This window comes from Amblyomma mixtum, chromosome 1 (assembly GCF_055824585.1).
Source record: "Amblyomma mixtum isolate Tamu chromosome 1, ASM5582458v1, whole genome shotgun sequence".
Lineage (NCBI taxonomy): Eukaryota > Metazoa > Arthropoda > Arachnida > Ixodida > Ixodidae > Amblyomma > Amblyomma mixtum.
Window position 1 is genome coordinate 177,101,138 of NC_143012.1, and position 22,390 is coordinate 177,123,527.

General features: G+C 50.5%; 1 protein-coding gene and 1 pseudogene across 1 annotated transcript in view; both read right to left on the minus strand.

Moving 5' to 3' along the window:
* Positions 1–116: 116 nt before the first annotated feature.
* Positions 117–5,076, minus strand: LOC149370022 (uncharacterized; annotated as a pseudogene).
* Positions 5,077–9,400: 4,324 nt separating this feature from the next.
* LOC149370023 (uncharacterized) overlaps positions 9,401–22,390 on the minus strand; it is a 41,687-nt gene continuing 28,697 nt past the window's right edge. Inside the window, exons 5-8 of the mRNA XM_089581096.1 lie at positions 21,310–21,427; positions 17,042–17,206; positions 12,077–12,196; positions 9,401–9,595 (exon numbers count right to left, since the gene is read on the minus strand). Of these exons, the coding sequence (XP_089437222.1) occupies positions 9,425–9,595; positions 12,077–12,196; positions 17,042–17,206; positions 21,310–21,427 (574 nt within the window). The 3' untranslated portion in view covers positions 9,401–9,424. The remainder of the gene's footprint in view (positions 9,596–12,076; positions 12,197–17,041; positions 17,207–21,309; positions 21,428–22,390) is intronic.

Here is a 22,390-nt window from a genome sequence, read left to right on the forward strand (position 1 = left end):
ATAGGTGTTACATCGAATTGCCGCGGTTCCAGTCGAAAATCGACGGAGCCGATGTGCCACGCGTCCGATCGCTCCGCGCTCAAACGCGGCGTCCCGCATGTGCGGAGGATTCCGTGTTAGTTGGCCATCAACCCGAGGCTGACGGCGACCTGGGTGGCCCACTCCACGGCCCTGGTCTGGACGACTGGGTGCTAGGCTGCAGCTCCGTAATATGTGGTCATAGGTTGTCAATTCCTAACACCATTTGCACTCCGGCTGAATTTTCGCGTAGATTTTGCTCAACACGTATGGGTTGAAGAAACATCTAGTCTGCAATCGTCGCCAGACGCATTCCTGCGCCTTCACCAATTGCTTGTCCGGGGGTGGTTAAATCCTCCGGTCAAGTCTGAAATGGTTAGTAATGTCATGAAAGGGTACCAGCCCATCTGTCGTGGACCTTCCCGGGACGTCCGGCTCACCTACTCGGCTGACGAAACCTCGAGCATTCATGTGAGCCGTCTCGTTCCCAGGGTTCCCAGGGTGTGCAGGTACCCAGACAATTTCCGCCTCCATAGTCCCTCGCCCCGTGGCCCGATTCAGCAATCGCGCCGCTGTAACAGATATTCTGCCCCTCGCCAAATTTCGGATGGCTGTTTTTGAATCGCTGAAGATCAGGTCAGGATTACTACTAGCTATAGCTAGTGCTATCGCCGCTGCCTCTGCAGTTTCTGGGGAGCCGGTTTTGACTGCTCCAGAGGCGATCAAGCGTCCCCGCCCGTCCACCAACGCAATTGCAAATGCGTCCTTGTCCTTATACTCGGCGACGTCTACATAGACTGCCCCGTTGTACTTCCCGTACTTAGCATGTAAAGCTTTGGCTCTTGCCTTCCTGCGGTCCTCGTAATGTATTGGATGCATGTTCTTGGGCAAAGGTTTTATGTACAAGCCCTTCTGCATGTCCCGCCTCATCTGAATTTCCGTGTCACCGGCTGGAACGTCAACTCCAATGCCGATCCTTTCCAATATGTCCCTTCCTGCTTTTGGTTTTGAAAGCCTACCGAGCTGCATCACCAAGTGCGACTCCCGTAGTTCTTCTAGGGTGTTGTGCACCCCTAATCCCAGCAGCCTTTTGGTAGACGCATTGTGAGACAACCCAAGGGCCGCTTTATACGCCTGCCTAATCATAGCCTCCACCTTGCCTTTTTTCGCCGCGTCCAACTTCAAATAAGGCGTCGCATACACTATTCTACACAGCACAAACGCCTGCAGTAGCTTACACAAGTCCTTTTCCTTAACAACTCTCTTACGATTGGCGATTCTCCTGATTAGCCGCACGGTAGCATTGAACCTATTCTTAAGCCTTTGCAAGGACTCGCTATTCTTCCTGTTAGCCTGCAGATACATACCCAGTATCCTGATCGTTTGGACCTCAGCAACCGGTACTGCCCATACTTTCACCTCTAAAGGTGGTGGCGGCATATAGTGCCACGCATGTATCCCTCTTGGTTTACGCCTCAGCACAAAAAGCTCGGACTTGGGCTGAGAGCACGAGAGTCCTGCTTCCCCTTCTAGCTCCTCCACAATATCCACCGCCTGCTTTAGAGTTTCTTCCAATTGTGCGTCACTGCCTCTTACCCATAAAGTAATGTCATCCGCATAAAATGTATGTTTAAGTCCCGATATCCCTTGCAGCCTGGGTGGTATCTTGATCAAGGCGAAATTAAATAGGAATGGCGATAATACCGACCCCTAGCACTAAACATTTGCGTGAGCCAATGCGTCGCACGAACCACATCAAGTTTGTGAGAGTTAAGAAAATTTTGGAGGACGCTAAAGATTCGCGTGTCGAAAAGGTCGTGTGTGAGTTGCAGCATGGCGTCCTGTGCGGATAGATGGGGGCGAAATCCCAGGTCACACCAAGGCAGTCTTAGCTCTTTATCTTTCCAAATTTTTTGATCGCATTGAACATCAGGCGATCATGACTGCCTTGTCCCCATTGAATGTGGGTGTACGCACGCACGCCTACACTCAAGCATTCCTCACTGACCGCACGGCTGAGACACACTTCGGCCCTCTGTCTTCCCCTCCTTCCTGCACTCTTCAGAGTATAGGCACCCCTCAAAGGTCCGTCCTTTCCCCCTTTCTCTTTAACGTTATCCTCATCCCCCTCGCCCGAAAATTGGCAACTATTCCCCACCTGAAGCACACTCTTTATGCCGACGATATCACCCTGTGGACCACCCACGGCAGTGACGGCGGCACAGAGAACAACCTTACAGGAAGCAGCCACACTCACCCAGTATTACGCACGGACCATCGGACTATCTTGTTCCCCAGAGAAGTCCGTACTCTTCCTCATCCGGCCTAAGAACCACCGCTGCCCCCGCTCCCCCATTACCTTTGAACTGAAAGGTGACCCGGTACCTGAGGTTGGCACCCTCCGTGTATTGGGTCTGCACATCCAGAATGATGGCAAAAACACCAAAACCCTCGAGCAACTCAAGCAGGTTGTAGGCGCGATATCGCACCTCATCCGCAGGGTTTCGGGACATCATAGAAGCATGAAGGAGCGCGACCTATGTCACCTCATTCAATGCTTTGTCCTCAGCCGTGTGCTGTACACTACCCCATACTTACAACTATCCAAACATGACATAAACACTTTGGATGCTTTGATTCGCAAGGCATTCAATGTATCACTTCATCTTCCCCTCAACACACCCACAGACAGATTACTAGGCCTGGGCCTCCATAACACGATCGGGGAACTGGTGGAGGCCCACCGACAGGACCAATACATCGGTCTCTCCAAACCTGCTCAGGTCGGTATATCCTGGACTCCCTCGGAATCAGAATACCGGCCATCGACCCAACCCTCCTCGCCATCCCACGACCCCTTCAATGAAAACTCCTCATCAGGCCGCTCTCGAGGAATATGCACCCGTCCCACCATGAGCAGAGCCGCAGAGCCCGTGCGAAGGCACTCCATCGAGCGTACGGCTACGAGCCGGACGCCATATGGGTGGACGCTGCCTGCACGGGTGATGAAGCGACAGCAGCTGTGGTGGACTCCTCTTTATCCGCCCTCCTCACACTACTCCTCCCTCCAGACACCCCCCCCCCCCCCCCCAGAGGCTGCAGAGGAAGCCGCCATTGCACTTGCTATCACCTCCACGGAAGCCCGCTACATTTTAAGTGACTCCAAAAATGCGATTCCAAATTTTGCTCGAGGCCGAGTCCATGTCCCTGCTTTTGGCATACTGGACTCGCCTGATGCACCCCCACCTCGCCAAGTGGAGCCGATATGGGTGCCAGCGCACTCCGGGAATCCTGGAAACGAGGCCGCCAACCTTTTAGTCCGAGGTTCTTTAAACCTGGCTCAGGTGACCTCGGATCGAGGATTTACGTAGGAGCGCATGCACACATTCAGCGAGCTGACGCAGTCCTACAAAGGCTCACGCCAGCTCTACCTCCCGCCCCACTCCTCCCTAGATAACAAACAAGCAACACTCTGGCGCAGACTACAGACATACTCTCTCCCCTCACCCCTTACCCTAGCCCACTATCATCCCTCCTTCCCCAGTCCGGCACGCGCCCTATGCCCAGAGCCCTTCGCTTCTTCCCTCCGCATCTTTTCCCTCTGCCCGGTGGACCCTCCCCCGCGGCACCTAGTGAACCTCAAGACCTGGGAGGACTGGGAGACCCTGCTGCGCTCGGAGGACCCGGCCGTGCAGACCATCGCCACCGGCCGGGCTGCCAGTGTTATGGACCTTAGGAACATAAACACTTGAGTGCAGCGGGGTTGTGCGGGGACCCTGGGGCGTGCCCCGAATTCCTCTTCAAATAAAGTTTTTCTCTCTCTCTCTTAAGATTCGCCTTTAATGGTGGAAGGCGACACCGTGCTTTGACGCTGCCAGGGAGTCCACGGAACACCATTACCCGTTCGGCGCGACGTATTGCCCGTTGGAAACACATTTGAATGCATTTTTAAAGCGAGCCCATTTTTTGGCTAATCAGTGGCGTTTGTACAAGACAGATCCATAGCCAATACAAAAATAGCCAAATAAGAAGTGTTAGATTGCCCTACTAATTAGTCAGTGATTAAAAACGACAAATTAAAAACTCAAATTACAACAAAAGTACAAAGAAAATACAAGAAGAAAAACGAAAATAAAAATAAAATGCATGCAAACCAAGAGCACATCTAAAATTAAAAAAAAATGACAAAATAGACGAAGAAAAAGCACAGCAAAGGCTTTTGCATTTCCGCTCTTAAGCAGACAAGAACAATCCCGTAATTTTTTGTTTTAGAGCGCAGCTCTTTGGCGTCAGTTTCTGCGTTTGGTGGTGGTGGTTTATTTATTTAGAAGGCAGAGCAGGTATGTTTGGATCAGCCCGTAAGAGACGGATCTTTACATCACGTGTTCACTACAGCGCACCTAGCGGCAGAAGCAGGAAACACATTGGTCGCGACGCCTCGCGCGACGGCGCGAGCTGGGGCCCCGTTTCTCCTATGTCGTTACGTCACGCATCACGTGGTCCTCCTTGGTCGCGACGCCTCGCGCGACGGCGCGAGCTGGGCCCCCGTTTCTCATCTGCTGTGACGTCACGCACCACGTGGTCATCCTTGGTCACGACGCTTCGCGCGACGGCGCGAGTTGGGCCCCCGTTTTTCATCTGCTGTGACGTCACGCATCACGTGGTATGACATGGAGGTAACGAAAGGTCAATGGTAACGACACCGCCGCGCTCGAGGAGCTGGGTTAGGCTATTTTAGTATGCTTCGCATAAAAATTCTGGTTACGTTCTGGTAACCATTCTGGTAAAAACGTTTTGGTAAAAATTCTGGTGCCCCGCATTATCGTCGCCGTATATGTATATGGGTGTGCACGATCAGATGTTTGTTCTGCAGCGTGCGGCCGCCCTGAACAACTTCGTTTCTTCCCTACCAAGGAACCTATCTTTACCGTACGCGCACGTAGCAACGAAACGCAGCATCACGCGAAGCAGCGGAGGGCACTTCCCTTCCGTGGGGCTGAAATTGTCTAGCTGCCGCCGTGACAGCCGGCGGGCTGGTTTCAGAGGCCGCCAGCCCATGCGATCATGGTGGGACTTCTGTCAGAGGCAAATTTTTTGGCAGCCAGCTAGCTGGCTGAGCGTGGTCACGGATACGGTAATATATTTTTTTTCTGGGTACGTCCGACGGATTTCATCGCTGTTTTGGGGCTGTGGCGTTGGACCCCTTAGTTCGTTTCCCCGGTGCGTCTGACAAATCCAATCAGTGCTTTTCAAATTCCGATCACCTCGCAAAATTTTTTCGTACAGGTTCGGTATGTTTCCGTCCCCTATTCGTCGTAGAAGGGCAAATTGAAAGTGACGCGATTTTCTTTCCCGGAATGGGACGATCGGCGTTCGGTGCGCCAGCAACGAACTGTTCGGGCTCCCACGCGCATGACAGACGTCATGTCTTTCGGTTTTAAACCCGTTACTGGCACACGTTGGGTTGCAGCATGCGAAATGTTGTATTACCCCTTGCTATTTACATGCAGACATGAACGAAATGTAATTTTCTAGCAATGCAGAAAGTTGGGCGAGTTGGTAATACATGTTGAACTTAGAAAAGCGCAATAAGAAAAGTAGAAAAGCGTTTGTACTGCGTGCTTCTTCTTCTTCTTGTCCCTGTCTTTTTATTGCGCTTTTCTAAGTTCAACATGTAATTTTCTGCCGTACACCGAAGTCGCGTCGGCTTCAAGAACGTTGAGGCTTTCGTTGCAGAGCTGTGTCCTCCAGTCGAAGTTAAGAATTTCTGCTCCCGCGTAGTGACGGCTGAGCAGGGGTAGTTCGGTTAGCGCTACCTCGAACACGAGGGTGGAGGAGGCAAACTTAATGTGCGCGAACTTTCGCGTGAAGGCAAATCTGTGGGCTGGGCGCTTGCTTAGTCTTTACAAATAACGAGCGATGTTTAACCGGAATCGGATCATTCACGCTCTTGGCTTTCCGGGCGCTCCTTCGTGTATTGCGGTGGAGCATGTTTTCGCCTCCGCAGGCTCGCCGGCCGCCATCATCGCTGAGCGAGCGTAGGCCTCAAAATAGATTCGACGTGATTTATTATCATGGTTGGTTGGTTGGTTTATGGGGTTTAACGTCCAAAAGCGACTAAGGCTATGAGAGACGCCATAGTGGAGGGCTCCGGCTATGAGGAAGAATCCAAAAACTTAAATGATGAGTGCCCTATGTACAGGGGCGATGCAAACAAACGCGAACAGAGCGGAGTGTAGGGTATTTCTTTTAATCACGCTTTTACTTCGGCGCTAGCAAAAAAAATTGTTTATTGGGGTTTAACGTCCCAAAGCAACTCAGGCTATGAGGGACGCCGTAGTGGAGGGCTCCGGAAATTTCGACCACCTGGGGTTCTTTAACGTGCCCTGACATCGCACAGTACATGGGTCTCTAGAATTTCGCTTCCATCGAAATTCAGCCGCCGCGGCCGTGATCGAACCCGCGTCTTTCGGGCCAGCAGCCGAGCGCCGTAACCACTGAGCCACCGCGGCGGGCTAGCAAAAAGACGATTGAGTAGTCCGTGATGCATTCCAGAACGACTCTAACGCCTCTTTGTTACCATCCAGCTAAAAGAGAGATGAAAAGAAATTCCAACCGCGGAACGCGTAGGCGCTCCATCGCGATAGCGCTTTCCATCGGAATAGCACACCGTGTGCCGGTAAAGACGACCTAGCATAAGAATTAAGGATTTGCGCGCTTTACGGACGGGTGTTCTGCGCCGAGATGCGTGCAGTGCTGGGTACGGGCGGCTCGGTCCTGAGCACGTAGCACACCTGCGCTTCAGGTCCGTGCACGGCCCAGGTGACAGGAGCAGCACAGCGTCGTTGGCTCGTGTCGACGCTAACGGCCTCAGCGAGCTGGTTCAACGCGCTGAGCTTCCGCTACCACACACACACACACACACACACGCGCACACACACACACACACACACACACACACACACACACACACACACACACACACACACACACACACACACACACACACGTGCACACACACACACACACACACACACACACACACGTGCACACACCACACACACACACACACACACAAACACACACACACACACACACGTGCACACACACACACACGTGCACACACACACACACACACGTGCACACACCACACACACACACAAAAACACCACGCGCGCACACACAACACACACGCACCCATGCACACAGCGCGCGCACACACACACACACACACACACACACACACACACACACACACACACACACACACACACACACACACACACACACACACACACACACACACACACACCACACACACACACACACGTGCACACACCACACACACACAAAAACACCACGCGCGCACACACAACACACACGCACCCATGCACACAGCGCGCACACACACACACACACACACACACACACACGTGCACACACCACACACACACAAAAACACCACGCGCGCACACACAACACACACGCACCCATGCACACAGCGCGCACACACACACAACACACGCGCGCGCGCACACGCACACTCGCACGCGCACACAGGAAGAAAAATGCGGAACTCGTATAGGCTCAGATCCCACCCGTGCGTTAGCACTTATAATGGCCATTCCTTGTATCTAGCCATTGTTTCTTTTTCGGTTGTTTCAAGCCAGCTTTGTGGCAGGCTGCTCGCCTGCCCACCGTGGCAGGTGGCATTTAACGGTTGGTCGTGATTGGTTTCTGGGGCAGAGCAACCTGGGTCTCACAAGTCCCGCTAGGGGGCAGCACGTGCCATCGTAGCCATGGCAGTGGCGCATCGGCTAACAGTTCCAGCAGTGCTCCAGGCGTGGTATGAGTACTTATCTATGAATGTGAAGTAGAGAATGACCAAATCCGCATTTATGGGCATCCACCCATTAGCGCTATCCCAAGAACTTCCATCCGTGAATAATGGGTCCGAACACCGGAACCGAAGTGTAAGCCGAAGTGCTAGCGCACCAGATCCACATTGGGCCATCATTGTTTATTCAGTTCAAATCCACTGTCTTTCAAGTAAGAAAAAATGATTGCACTACTCATTTGTTGTTGATGAACAGCGCAAACAAAAATAAAAAAAAATATCAGGGCACGCTTAAGCTCCGCCTTCAGGATATGACGCGATAGCGATGATAAGTTAATGCCCTTGTATGCGGTATTAGTAATTAACTCTACATTCATGTGTACCTGGGAGTGCTCTTACCACTCCTTGGGCAATGGTGCTGCGGTGAAGTAATGCGCCATTGCCCTGTAATGGCTGGTGCTGCCACCGTTGGGTCTTGTGCGGCCCAAGATGCTCTGCCTGAGCAACCTGTGGCGATCAGCCAATTTAATTGCCACCTGTCACGGTGCTTAGTTTGCTCACAGTCCGGTGGGTAGACTGCGATGACCCGACAAGGTCACGTGACCTAGGCTGCTGCTTCGGGGGTGGCTGGCTGAGACGCCCTACGCCACCATATTTATCGCTCACAACGTCGACAACGCCGACGCCGGTTTTTCCGCGTAACTGGGGGGCCTTTAACGCTATTGCGCTGAGAACATTCCCTGTATTGTTTCCTTGGCTTTTATGATATTTGGGTTCCTTCACCTCCATTAAGAGGCAAGATGAAATCAAATTGCTTGATTTTGCATAATTTCCCCGAATGTGTGTCCATGGCTCAAAACGGTGCGCACACGCGATAGAAAAGAACAGAAACTACAAGTACTTAGTATTTTCGGCTTTCGCGTTGGTAGAGAAATATTTTTGCGTTTTTTGAGGGAAAAAAACAAACTTTCAGTTGTAAAAATCATTAAGGTACCCCCTTTGGCAAAAGTAACCGAGCAGTAGGTTTTTGCTTCTCAACCGTATAACGGAGCCTTTAAGGCACCCATAAAGACCGAAAGGTGTGTCAGAATGTGAGGACAAGGGTTCACCTTACTTTACACAGATTCAGAGCTTAAAGGGCTGCTACATGTGCTTCGCTACAAGGCTAAGGAAGAAACCACCGTTGCCCGGTTACTTTTGGCAAAAACTGTACCTGTATTGTGTATAACTTGATAGTCGTGGTCGGCTCTCGGGCCGTTTAATTCTCGAAAATGTACCCCCTACTAAATGGCAAAGGCATCATTCCTATTAATTATTAATACACTGTGCGCAGGCAGAGCTGGTCCGTTTCCTGCATTACATAGAATGAAGAATGAAGAGAGCTGACTATTTTCATATATGTTCTGCGCTCCGTGGCGACTTGGAGTGCTTGCCGAAATGGTGTCAGCAGCTGCAGCTGTAGAGAAGCGAAGATCCAGGCACCTGCACATTGATTCACACATAAGACTTTAATACTACGTTTCAAGTGTATCTCTTTGGCGATCGGTGTGCACAGTGAGGGCGCAGTGGTCACGCGTGAGAGCGGTGGCCCTTGCGCAGCACTTCCCTCACCACGCGCGTCAGCGGGTATCCGCCGGACAGTTCGGTGTCCCGACACGTGTCGTAGAGGTCGGCCTTCTCGATGCGGTCCACGAGCCAGCCGAAACGGGCGCGCTTGTAACGGTCCAACACATACTCCACCTGCGGACATGCAAGCGCCATCCTTCTTTGACACATTCCCAATCCCGATGGCATGGAGGAGCAGCTCTCTCTTGTAACTAAATGTGGCGTCCTGTGCGCGGAAAATACCAGGGATGACTCGTGGAACAAAAAGACCACAAGATGCTTGTGCACACTGTTTCTATTGCTCCCCTTTGTTTTAAGCAGTGCAAACGTCATGAATGGCCAACTTACCAGGACCTACTAACATAGCCAAGTAGAACTAAAAGCAATGCTAGAACTTTCAGATATCACCTCAAACGTAGTTAAACCCTCGGTTTGCGTTCTTAAATTTTAGCCAAAGAGAAATTCCACCCCTTTACTTGTCCCGGCACAAAGGTTTCCCCGCACAAAAATAGCTGTGTTGCTCTTCATCGGATCATGTATATGAGCTAGACATGATGAACATTCGCGCTCACGACATGGGCGGGGCACGGAAATACCTCGACTTGAGTGCATAGGGTATAAACCCCTTCAACGTTTCTTTACGCAAGAGAAATCTGGGTGGCGGTGCATTATACTCGGCGATTTTCGGAGAGCATAAACCGTCTCGCATGGCTACGATCTTTGCCAGCACAGAGGAAAGATGCGCCCTTTGTGCGATGTGGACATGTCCGGCGCAAGTCAGGGACCGCTGCGCTATCAAGAAGAGTGTGCGACACACGACCTTTCAGGCTTGCGTGAGCATAAGCATGGAGTCCGCCCACCGAGTCAGCCAGGAAGGGGGTGGAGGGTTTGGTTATGGCACTGAACGGGGACCATTAAGCGGGAGATTAAGTGGACGATTGCGTGCGACCTGGGGTCCCTTGCATTGAGAGGATCAGAAGGTGGTGCAGGAAGTAGTGGGTATGCCAGGTCAAATTATTGCGCCAGTAGAGCTGTATCGGAGCAGGTTGAAACTTCAGGCCACGTGCACTACGACACTGCTCTGAAAGTTTATCACGTGTTCAGCTCAGCTCCGGCTTGCAGCGCGGGCGTATCAAGCGAGGAAGGCAGGTGATAACTAGCATGGCCTCTCGGTTCGCTGTTTCTAGACGGTCCCAGTCCCTCGGGGTTATTATCCCAACTAAGATTGGCAAAAAAGTATAGGCTGCAAACAAAGTGCACTAATGCACTGGCTAAATGACAGCATAAACGCCCATCATAATGGACAGTGTGCCGAAACAGACGCGGCTTTTTGCACCTCCCAGTTCGGCTGCTAACAGTCGCACCGACGAGATGGCAGCGAGTTCTTGCCCGTTGAGTGAGTGCTGTATGGGCATTGTGAAAGTCGGCATCAACCCCATCGGTTCGAGATAGTCAAACGTTTTCTTTCTAACGGATACCGTCAGGCCGAGGACTTGTCCATAACGGCCAGAAAGCCTGCCTCTCGGAGGTATGTACTGACTAAACTGCCACAGCGTCTGCATAGATAACAGAAAGCACTTATTTTTAGGATTTTGATTTTTAATACTTATTTTATTTATTTAATAGTGAACTTTTATTTATTTTAATATTTTTATTTATTTATTTACATATGCTGTAACCCAAAAGTTTGAGCATTTTAGCACCGTGGGAGAAGAACAAACTATAGAACACAATACAATAGGAAAGCACTAATAAACAGTTGTAGATAGATGCAAAATATGTAAAAAAAAAGAAAACATCAGTATCAAAGAGCATTACCAAAGGAAGAACGCAAATGATGTCAGTGATGGCTGCATAACTTCAATTCCACTAAAGTTATTCCAGTTATTTTTTGTTCCAGGGAAAAAAGAATACTTATAACATTTATTTTGTGGCTGAAATTGAGTTACTGTTAAAGAATACCTTTTTGCTAGTAGCGCATCCGGTTGAGAATTTGCATTCTCATTGTTTATTTTTGCCCACCTTTTTTTTTAGTTGTGAAGTGTGTGCCCAATGCTTACGCTTCTCTAGCCAAGGGGGGGGGGGGGCATCGCAGCAAAGCGTTGTAATATTTGTTTATGCTGAACATCGCCGGCACACGTCTTTGCTTGGGATGAGGGATGGTATGAGATTAATCTGGAATGTTTGTAGCCCGGAGCAACAAGTTATACACTCTTCGTGATTACCGAAGGTTCTTTACACGCCTTGTCGAGAAACTCTGCCAGATTTAAATTGAGTCCAGCAGAAAGCGGCGGTGATTGTGTTCTTCGACAACTGCCAAGCACGCTTGTTGCTGTCACTGCCACCGAGTTTTTGGATACTTTGTAGGCACAAGCCAGGCAAACTAAGCGTCCATTTTCGTGTATCAGTCTACCATCAGTTTGCTTGTCAAATACGTAACGATCGTTGGCTCAGCTACCATTGTGTTATTGAAATCATAGTCACGAGTTTAATCATATACCAGCTAGCTCAACAGCGGGCCCTTAACCTTTGCTCAGCGCACTGTTTCGCGCATAGCGCACAGAAGGAGCGCCTCTTAGGTCACTGCAGTCCGGCTGGGCGCGTGCAGCCACGCACCTTGTGTCGGACCGTGTGCTTGGTCTCCCAGAGGCAGGGCTGTCCGCCGGGGCCCATCTTGCCCATCATGACGCGCGCCTCGTCCACCAGGGCGGCGCTCTGCATCTGCTCCCAGCAGCTCTGCCTCGCAACACGGGGAGAGGAGAGAGTTCGCTGTCATACAGTGCGGTCAATTACGGGAGCCTCGCCTCGCATTTGGAGAGTACGCGCTATGAGTAACAGCGGGCAGGATGGCTGAAGTTGGCGCTGCACCAGCGGACTGCTTCGTTCAACTAAGTAAGCCCCGAAATGCTTTTGGCGTGTGGAACGCGGACGGCATGCGTTTTACGGCCTCTTTGTTTAAATCCCCTTTTTTTTTGTCTCGCAGTAATGGTTAGTCTTCATACCTTTAGAGTTTGATAAGTGGGGAGTTTTAGTATCTTTTTTTTCTCAACAAGTGATTGACATGACTGACGTTTTCTCTGATATTATTTCCCATGCAAGCCCGATGGCATGCTGCTGTTCTCCTGCTGCGTACGAAATAGATCGCATTCAAGGGGTTAGGTGTGGCCCCATGACTACATGGGGCAATGAGACAATGAATGCATGACTGCCCAATGAACCCAGAAATGCCGAACATTAGAATATGCTATAAAATCATTTATTAGGTTTACATGTTATATTCGAAAGTTATTTTGATGTTAAAAACAGGAAGTAACAGTACGTGTTTTATTGTAAACATTGTGCTAATGGTAAGTTCTAAATGCCAATATGATGCTCTTTAAATTAACAGATAATGCTTTATTTTGGATCGCAAACATTAGTTTAACGTGAAAACGTTGTTCTAGTATTGTTTTCTAAATGCTATTATAAATTTTGAGTCGTCGCTATTAAACGACATTCAAAATATATTTCAAGCATTGTGTTCAAGGACTTTTCCCTCTGTTCCTACGGCAGTGATGTTCAATTAGGTGTACTTTGCAAAAATTTTCTTAGACTGCGCCTGCCAATATCGCATGCACCGCCCCATTATTTTACAGAAAAAACTTTCCTTATTACTCAATCACCACTATCACTCATGACCAACCATTGAATAATGCCTATATAAGCTTGGCTCCATATTACGCGTTCGGAGGTGGTATACATTGGAATTCCTCTGTAGCAATCGTTGTTGGCCCTCGCAAACCGTTAAGTATTGTGCAGTCACAATCATCCAGGGTTGCTTTACCATGTAAGAGAAGGCAGTGTTTAGAGTGCCGTCCGACGGCGCAGCCGCAGCCTACTGCAGCACCGCCCCAAGCCGTTCAAGCCACGCTTTCTGGCGACGTTCGGCCGTAGCACTACCGCTGCTGCGTTTTCGCGCTGCTCCGGGTCAGCTACCGGTGCTCGCTCAGCCTCACCGCTTGCGCCACTGAGAGTTGAAGAGGTGAACTGACGAGCAAAGCAAATGGACATGCTAGATTTGTGAAATTTATTTGCAGGAAATCAGCGTCCTTTCTTTCAACCCACATTCTACGCCTGGGAATAAAGATTCACCATTCCCTCGTTTCATTTAGAGGAATAACAGTGAGTGCGGCCCCGCGAGAACGACCTCGAGGCATCATCTTCGAAGAAATGTTTTGACGCCTACGAAACAGCTTTCAAATAGTTGAGTTGATGGCTCGACGGCAGGAGGGTACCTTGGGCCCGTTGCCTGCTGTCCGTTTGAGTAGGGGGAGTTCTCTGATGGATGGAGCACCCGCAGCTGTCCTGTATGTGGGATATGGAACTATTCGTAAGGGGCAGGGCTATACTGTCCGATGCATTAGGAATTATCGAGCCTCCTGCATCGCCACTTGTACAAATGGTGACCGCTGTTAGAGACCCAGCTGACGACAGTCATGCGCGATACACGGTTGCTAATTCCCCTGCCCTCGACTGCCAAATTCTTTTTTTAAGATCTCTTCATCCCTCTCCTACTGACCTGAACCCCTCTAGGCGGGTGAAGTTGCTGGCTTCCCTTTGTCCGCTTTTTTTTTGGTGGCATGCGTCTTCGCTTCTTTTTAGATCTTTGCTTCCTTTACATCAATTTTTGTTTCTTTTATACTCTTCCTTGTACATATGTGACAGCTTCGCCTTCGTGCAGCCGCTCGGTCCGGCATTTCCTCCGCCCCACCATAGGGCCGTTGTACGATCTCTTTTTGCGCCTTCTGCACGGCATGCGCGCGACGGATCGCACAGTCAGGAGAGTAGGCGTCCGGCCCCTCCGGCGATCGGAGGGAACGTTGGTCGACTGTCAATGTTGGCGCGGCCGGCGACAGGATTGCAGCTATTGGCTGCTTTTTGCGGGACGTCTCAGGCCCCTCCACCTCCGCTTCTGCCGGGGCAAGATGGCCGTCCGTCGACCCAATCGGGGAGCGAGGTATAGATGGTGGCAGCTACGTCATGAAGCATATTATATTGGCCACGTGTTGATATTAAGAGTGTTTAGAGCAACTGCGAACTTCGCGCGCTGCAGGGGCGAGGGAAACTTCCCCGAGTTGAATTCTGTAATCATCGACGCTGATGGAGTTGACAGAGCGCCTCTTCAAAACGACGCAAGACCTACGGGTTGGCGGCGTCACGAAGTGCATATGTGGAGCTCTTTGTGGTGGTTGCAAGCGTTCCTAATTCCTGCAAGGATCATCACGGACAGCGGCCAGTAACAGCTGCTGACGATGAATTTCTTGTGCGTGCATCAACTGCATAGCACAGTGAAAAGCACCGTGGTGACAAGTGCCCGCGTAGTGAAAATGATCACGATCGGAGCGAGTGCTCTTACGTCAAGGCAGCAAAATGAGCACCCGCGAAAGCTCACTACGCACGCCGTGCTCTCCGAATACTGAAATGAACGTGGCGTTGTGCAGGTAGTCGCATTCGTTGCGATGGTTGCAGTGACCACGACCGAAGCGTGCACACGGTGTTGTTTCTGTGACGCATTCATTACCATTTTGACCGCGATCCGTGCGGGCACAGTGCTTGAGATTGAGAATTGCCGCGTGTGCGACGTGACACGATCTAGGCTGCATGGCTGTCAGACTGTTTTCTGCGGCGACAACAGCGATGCCGCCATCCTTCTGTGCCTTGGGGCTCCATGCAACACATTTTGTGATGATGGGTGCTCGGGTTACGAATGGCCGGCGTCACTGCGTAACCTGTGTGAGAACATTGGTGTGCAGTGCAAATGTATCTTCGGGAGAGTCATTTCTTTTTATTTCCGGCCGGCTGCGAGGACATTTGTCTGCAACAAATATTTGCGTGATGAATGGGCGACTGAACACTTCCCCTAGCCATTTCAGTTTAGGTTGAACAACATGGCATTATGCGAATACAAACAAGAATTATTGCCGCATTTAAATCATGGCTGGTTAACGGTGTGCAAGTCTCTAATATATGCCATCTCATGAGTGTGTTTTTTCATGAGCATTTCAGTTCATGTTATGCAAAAAAAAAAAAATGTGGGGCAGCAGCTTATGCGATCAAAACTGTGCACAGAGCAAGTTCCGCATAACGAGTATTGATGAAAAAAAACAAAAACATCAAGAAAATCGTTGCCATTGTTTTTTTTCTCTTTTTACTTGGAAGTGTTAAGTGAACATTGACAAATGCTTGGCTATATGAAGTTTAAGTGGGATGTTGGTTACCACTGTAATCAGAAAAATGCAGTGGTCTTGAAGTGCCTCATGGGCAATTACAGTGTTCGTTGTTGAATTTGCTCATAGTTTCCTTCGATCGGGAGATCAGTGGTATGAAACTAGTTGATGTGTTCACAATGCTATTGTTGTAGAGCTGCTCGCGAACTCGGCTTTATTGGTGCTAAGTGGTTGCTCAGCAGCGTTTCTTGGGCCAGCCGCAGTAGTTTGTTTAACAAGTCGTTCTCGAAGCCTAGAGAAGGAGATGTCGTCGATGCACATGCACACGTCTGCTACCTTCATTTGCCTGTGACTGCTTGCTACAGACATGATTGCTTGCCTGCTGAGTGACAATGATGATGTGGAGAATGAGCTGTGTTTCGGCAGTGTAGAACGCTTCCGAGATTTTCTTAATATTCTTGCATTTTACATGTGTAAAAATTTATTTGCTCGCACATAGATGCATATTTGCACCTTCCTCAGAGATCGGCTAGGTTTCCTGGCAGTCTTACCCGTTCACATTTGTGTGGTCACGACAGCATCATTCCTGTACACATCCGAAAGCAACAGTAAAACAAGGCTTATTTCAGAAGCATATGGTATAAGACCCTTTTCCCCAAGCATCTCACCCTAGAAGAGCCGAGCACCAGGCCAGGTGAAATCTTGTACCCAATAAATAAACCGGTTGGTACCCAACGGCACTGGGGATCGAACCTAGCACCTCCCGAATGCGAGGCGGATGCTCTACCGGAAGGCCACCGCTTCTACGGGCCTTTTGTAATCAGAATCTTGTAACAGAACTTTTGTAATTATTGTATCCAAGATAGTGTATTGTGACCAGTGCGCAGGCTAAAACTGCAGGCTTTTCGGATTCAGTTATCTCGACGACTTCTGAAAATGCGTATGTTGAATGCTGCGGTGCGGTGCGGCCACATGTACACTGACACTATAAATCGGATGGCACCCTATACACTGCTTTTAGGGGAAGTAGCATTTTTGTTTTGTTTCATTGCTTAATGAAGGTTAGGGCAAGGTTATTCCAAAGTTTATTTTTACATCTTCTGAAAAGTTGGGAAATACGGCTTTCAAAACTGTGTAAAAACGCCTGAGCAAATGAAAAAAAGTGACATTGTAGTAACGTTTCGCTGCTACCTAAGAAAGGGTTAAAAAAAAGCACTTAATAGGTTCACAACAGAAATACGAGCAAACCGAACTAATAAACAAGTACAAAATGATAACTGAATAAAATAATGAGTGATTGCATGCAGTACTGAGTGAGCAGCCGCTAAATCAGTGGGAGCCCAAGCGGGCGAGAAGAAAGAGGAGAGAGGCGCACCACGCGGTACTCCTCGAGGGTGGCGTGCTTGCAGGTGGCGCCGTAGCCGCTGGGCGCCGGCTCGATCGGCGAGAGGCTGAACTTGACCATGGCCACGCTGAGGGAGAACAGCACCACCACCTGGTCCCCGAGCTGCGCCTTGCTCATCAGCTCCAGCGCAGTGTCCTTGCGGCGGGACATGCGTGGCATACGAAAGGACTCCCAGCCACTGCTCGTAGCAAGGCTGCTTCACAGACGAGCGATGAAAGAAAATCCGGTGCAGTCACGACTGAGCGATACTGCATGCCTCTCGATCGGAGTCACTTTCGAGCCAGATGCGGTGAGTAGCATAACGGGAACAAGTTGGACAACGTAAGGAGCATGGAATGTGCTAACTTTCATATTTAACGTAGAAAAAAATGGCCGTCGATTTCTTTATTTCCTAATGCGAAATTTGAGCACAGGTCATCAGCTGTTTCAGCTTTTCGATAGACTGACGCAAAGAATTCGAGCAAGACGTGTATGTGCAATTACAGACAACTTGTTGTATTTCACACATATTCCTTCTTCAAGAATCGCTCCACTAATAGTTCTTGATTGTCATGAAGGAAGCCTTGTGGACGGAGAAATAGATGGTTATATGCTCGACTTGCTGCACCTATGCCCGGTTCTCAAAGACGAGGTCTGCGCAAGTATTTCGCGAGGTTGTCCCAGCCGTGGTAGGTGTTACGAGTGAGAGAAACGGGATGTTCTGCCGCATAAATTTCTATGCGTTTCGGCTCGGGTGGTGCACTTATCGAGATCCGCTGCCACGGATCCGGCGCTCTGATTGCCGGCCCAGATAGGTGGTATTGGAGGAGGAGCGAAGAGAGCAATTAAAGAGTGTGGGGACGCCTTCGTCCCCTGCGTTCACTTTCCCGCACTGCACCCCACTGTTGTTAGCTGCCCCCGAAAAGCACTCCCTTTAGTTTGGTTACTCTAGCTAACAGGGGAGGGCGCTCGCGTCGCAGCGACAGCAGCGCCACGGATGGCGTGTTTGGCCGCTCGCGCGCGGGGGAAGGCATGGAGGAAGAAAAACTAGGAGGGAGCATGACGTCACAATCATGAAGCCTAGTCATAAAAAATATAATGGAAAGAATCATGGGAAATAGGCCCTCACGTGACAAGGCAGCGGTAGCTCTTAGCCGGATTTCGGTTTCGGTTTCGCTCTCTCGCTGTACGAGCAACTGCGCGACCATCTGCTTGTGTTAACTGACGGCTCCGTGGTGAGCGCAAACTGCTCGCTCGCCGCAGCGGTAGCAGCGGCCACCATTCCCGAGCGACGCGTGCGCTGACTGCGGCGCAGTGGAGATATTGGAGCACATGCTCCTTCGCTGTGCCGCTTCTGCAGTGCCGCGTCGCGAGATGCTCGCGGCCTACAGGGCGCTGGGAATCATCCCGGACAGTCTCGAGGCGCTCCTGTGGCCTCGCGGCAGTGCGCGCACCCGTGACAGAACAATGGTGAGCCTCTGTGCGTTCATCGAGCAGGCGGGCTTGACTTTGCTCTTCGCCAGGTAGTGCACGAGCAGCGGCGTACGTGAGCCCACAGGACCGCGTCAACTCCGAGCATCGACTCCGAAACCGACAAACAAGCTAACCCAGAGGGCCGGGAGAGCCCGCGCAGGGGCAGACGTAAAGCCGCTGGCACTCGATCTCTCGACAGCGAGAGAGAGAACATACTTCACTGCTGCATTTCACGTCGGAACCGCGTATGTGCGCGAGCGCATGGAGCCTTCCTCCATGGCGCGAGCGTATTCGGCGCGACTAGTGCCTCGAGAATAGCGGAGAACGGCGGGCCGATGGGCGGGCCGAAGTCCGCCTGCCCGAGAAATAGAATCTTGCGCAGCGCGCCGGAGCGCTCGTTCAACACGTCCGTCCGCCGTGAGCGCTCTGGAAGCCGCTGCGCCCTTTTTTAGAGGCTCGTTTCTTCGCCTACTCTCGAGTTCTCCGCTTATAGCATGCGCTGAAATAAACGCTCTGTATGTGTGTATAACGACGAAAGGAATTCCTCTCCATTCTCTTTATGAACCACAGTTAAACAGTGACGAGGTCGCGGCCGCACCCTTTGATAAAAAGTTTGCCTGCAGTTTTCTACAGTGCACCCAAAAACTCAAGAGTGTAATCAACAGAAGTGTTGAGGCGCGGAGCCTTCAGACAACCTCGAGCTCGGTACGCATTCCGCCAAAGCTGCAACACAGGCACTGCGCTTCTGCGCAACTTCGGAGCACGGACGTTCACTAAAAAGCACCGCTGGCTGGCAGTCTGGTAACTGTGGAGGAGGGCCTATTTCCCATGAGCCAGTGCGCAAAAGGGCCCTCGGCAGCGGCGTCAGAGGAGGATGGCTTGCAGAGGCTGAGCGCACTCTCTCCTAGTTTTTTTTACCTCCATGGGGGAAGGCTAGGTCTCTTCTGCTCGGCATCGGGGAGCGTGTTGGACGTTCACGCGCAAAGCTCCGCTCTGTGCCGCGGGCGTCCTCGTGTGGAAACTTGTTCCCCTCAGCTCGTCCCGTCGGGCCTCGGATCTTCCCTTTGCCCTACCGTGGGCGAACGTTCGCTCGTAGCCGTGCTGGTGAGTCGGACATCCCAGATTCCTCAGTGTATTTTGTTGCTAGCTGGCGTTATTGTTGCTATAGCAATAAATGCCTTGTTTGTGTCAGCCAGTGTGTCGTTCCTTTGTTCCCGCAGAGCAAGGCCCGCCGTGGTCGGCGTGCGCTCAGTAGCGTACGCGACCACGGGGTGGGGTAAGCGCGGTTTTGAACTGTGTCAGCCGCGCTTAAACGGGGAATACGTGTTTATCTTCCCAGATTTAAACCCCACAAGAGATACATAAGCAAAATCTTAAAATTGAACAAAAACGCTAAAAATAGATTCTCGGAATGTGATTACACCGAAATCTAGTCGTCCCTGCGCATACTTTTCAGAGGATGGTTTTATTTTCGTTGCTTGATGAGCACGCGCCAAGCCCTCACGGCCGGCGCCAGGTCAACAGCGTGACGTCATCACATCCTCGTCCGAGAGGCACGCACGCACACACATACACACACACGCACACACACACACGCACGTTCGCGAACACACATGCACGCGCACACACACACGCACACACACACACGCATGCTCGCATACACACAGTGCTAGTCGCGCGATGCCTCGCGTGGATGCGCTTGGTCTAGCGGAAAACTGGGAAAATGGAAGCCAGGAGGATAGCGGACATATCATAGAATGGAGCTATCTTATGAGTGCGCTGCATTCGAAGTTATCCTCGCTTAGAGTCACTCTATTTTCTCTGAACCAGTGCCGCCATCTCGTGCCGCGCGGAGTTTGCACTCCCTGGAAGTCATGGTAAGGAAATTAAGTGTTAACGCGGGACATCGGCAAGAATCTTATGCAGTTGCACGCTGCGTGTTCTTTCGGGCATATCGCTGAATTCGTGGTGCACACAAATGAGCTTTTCGTCTCTGAATACTGTCCAGCTTAGGCGTACGACAAACTCACACATAGCAAACTCATTCACATCAATGCCGAGTAGACCGCATTTCCGTGCTCTTGCGTGGCGAGCGTTATGAGCATTTTGTATAACAAAGAAGTTCAAATGAAAAAAAAAATCGTCGAATAAAACGTTAAGCATTTTGAAGACACTCGTGAACGTTATCGAAACCGTTACACAACACGTTTTCAAAGTAAGTTTGCGAACGTTTTCACGGCGTTTATAACTTTTCTTTAGCGCGAGGTCATCGCCGTGCTACAACTCTGAGTTTCATTTCTATTGCACACAGAGCGGCACTGGTGGAGTGTTGGTGCAAATTGCAGATGTACCTTAATTGGCGTCACCCTCATTTGCACGCCGTTTGCAAAGCATCACATATACTTTTTTGGGCGACACAATCATGGAAGCGTGGCGGTCTTGTTTAATGCAACTAAACCAAACTACATGGAACTGCATCAACACGCCACTGCCCCCCAGAATGCTCAAAGGTCTGCTAAGGATCGCGAGTGATCGAAAGAAATTAAAAACACTGACAAGGGTGTTGACGACACTTTTCTCCAAGCACTGAGCATCCGGAGTGTGGACGGCTGCATTAATTCATTTGCTTTAAGACGTGCGCGATGGTCCTCTGATAAGAGTTAGGACCACGGAATGACGCAGCGCAGGTACAATTACACACAAAATTAAGTATGCTTGCTGGATACCTTTCACTGCAGGTGACAAACGAAATGCGAAAGCGAAAAGGCTTTGTCCATAGTACTCACTATATTCGGCAGTGATTGGGGTAGCGTGTTCTGGAGGATGGTCGGCCCGGCTATAATGCATTCTGGAGACCAACTTGTTATGTGGGTGTACACGGCGAGCAGGTCGAGGCTGAATTCCCTGAGTCGAAAAACACGCGAACGGTCAGAGCGTCACCAAACGATACTCCGGCTTGCTGTGGAAATGGCGCGCTGAAGATAATGGTCAAGCATTGCATTAACGTGTGGCTTTGACTGTCACCGCTGCGAGATTGCTGCGTCGACTGACGTTGACAGTACAAGAAGAAAGAAAAAAACACGAGGAGCAGCGGGGGTATTTAGAGTAGTTAAAAAGGCTTCCGCTTAAGCAGAGCTCCCCTGAGCGGACGTTTTAGCTGGTCGGATTTTATACATACAGAGTCAACAACACCGCTACACTATATACAGCCCGCAATGTTGAACCACTATGCTAGGCATGATAAAGCTGCAACCAACCTCTCCATTCCTGGCAATAGGTGACGGCATCTCCAATGACAGGTCTTCATAACGACTACAACATCGTACAACACACCGGACAAGTCTAAACACATAAATCCAAAGCTAAAATACCCCGCACAGACTGCGACAAATTCAGAACCTCAATGACCAGGTCACAAGGAAAACGTTGGTGCAGACTCTCACAGAAAATCATCAGTGCTGAACCACAAGCAACATATATTTTGCACCCTGCGGAAGTGACCATGTACCTATATCACGCACACAGATTGCTTCGCAGGTACAAACACACTGCGAAGGATTGGCGCACTCGGAGTGGACCAAATGATGTAATTAATCAACAGATCACTGCCCTAGGAACGCACGTGGCACCTCCCCTCCTCCTCCCCCGCCCGTTTACTCGGTCCACAGGCTCGCCGAACATTTGACTGCGGTAGTCGCACAGCAACCGACACAAACCTTGCAAACTTCTACACGCCCCCTTCTCCGCACTCGTTGGGCCCACCATACACAGGAGCACCTCATCTACGAATAGCGAACCAGTTCACCGTAGTTGAACTGGAGCACACCATACACACAATAAGCGACTGATAAAAAAAAATTTTGAAGT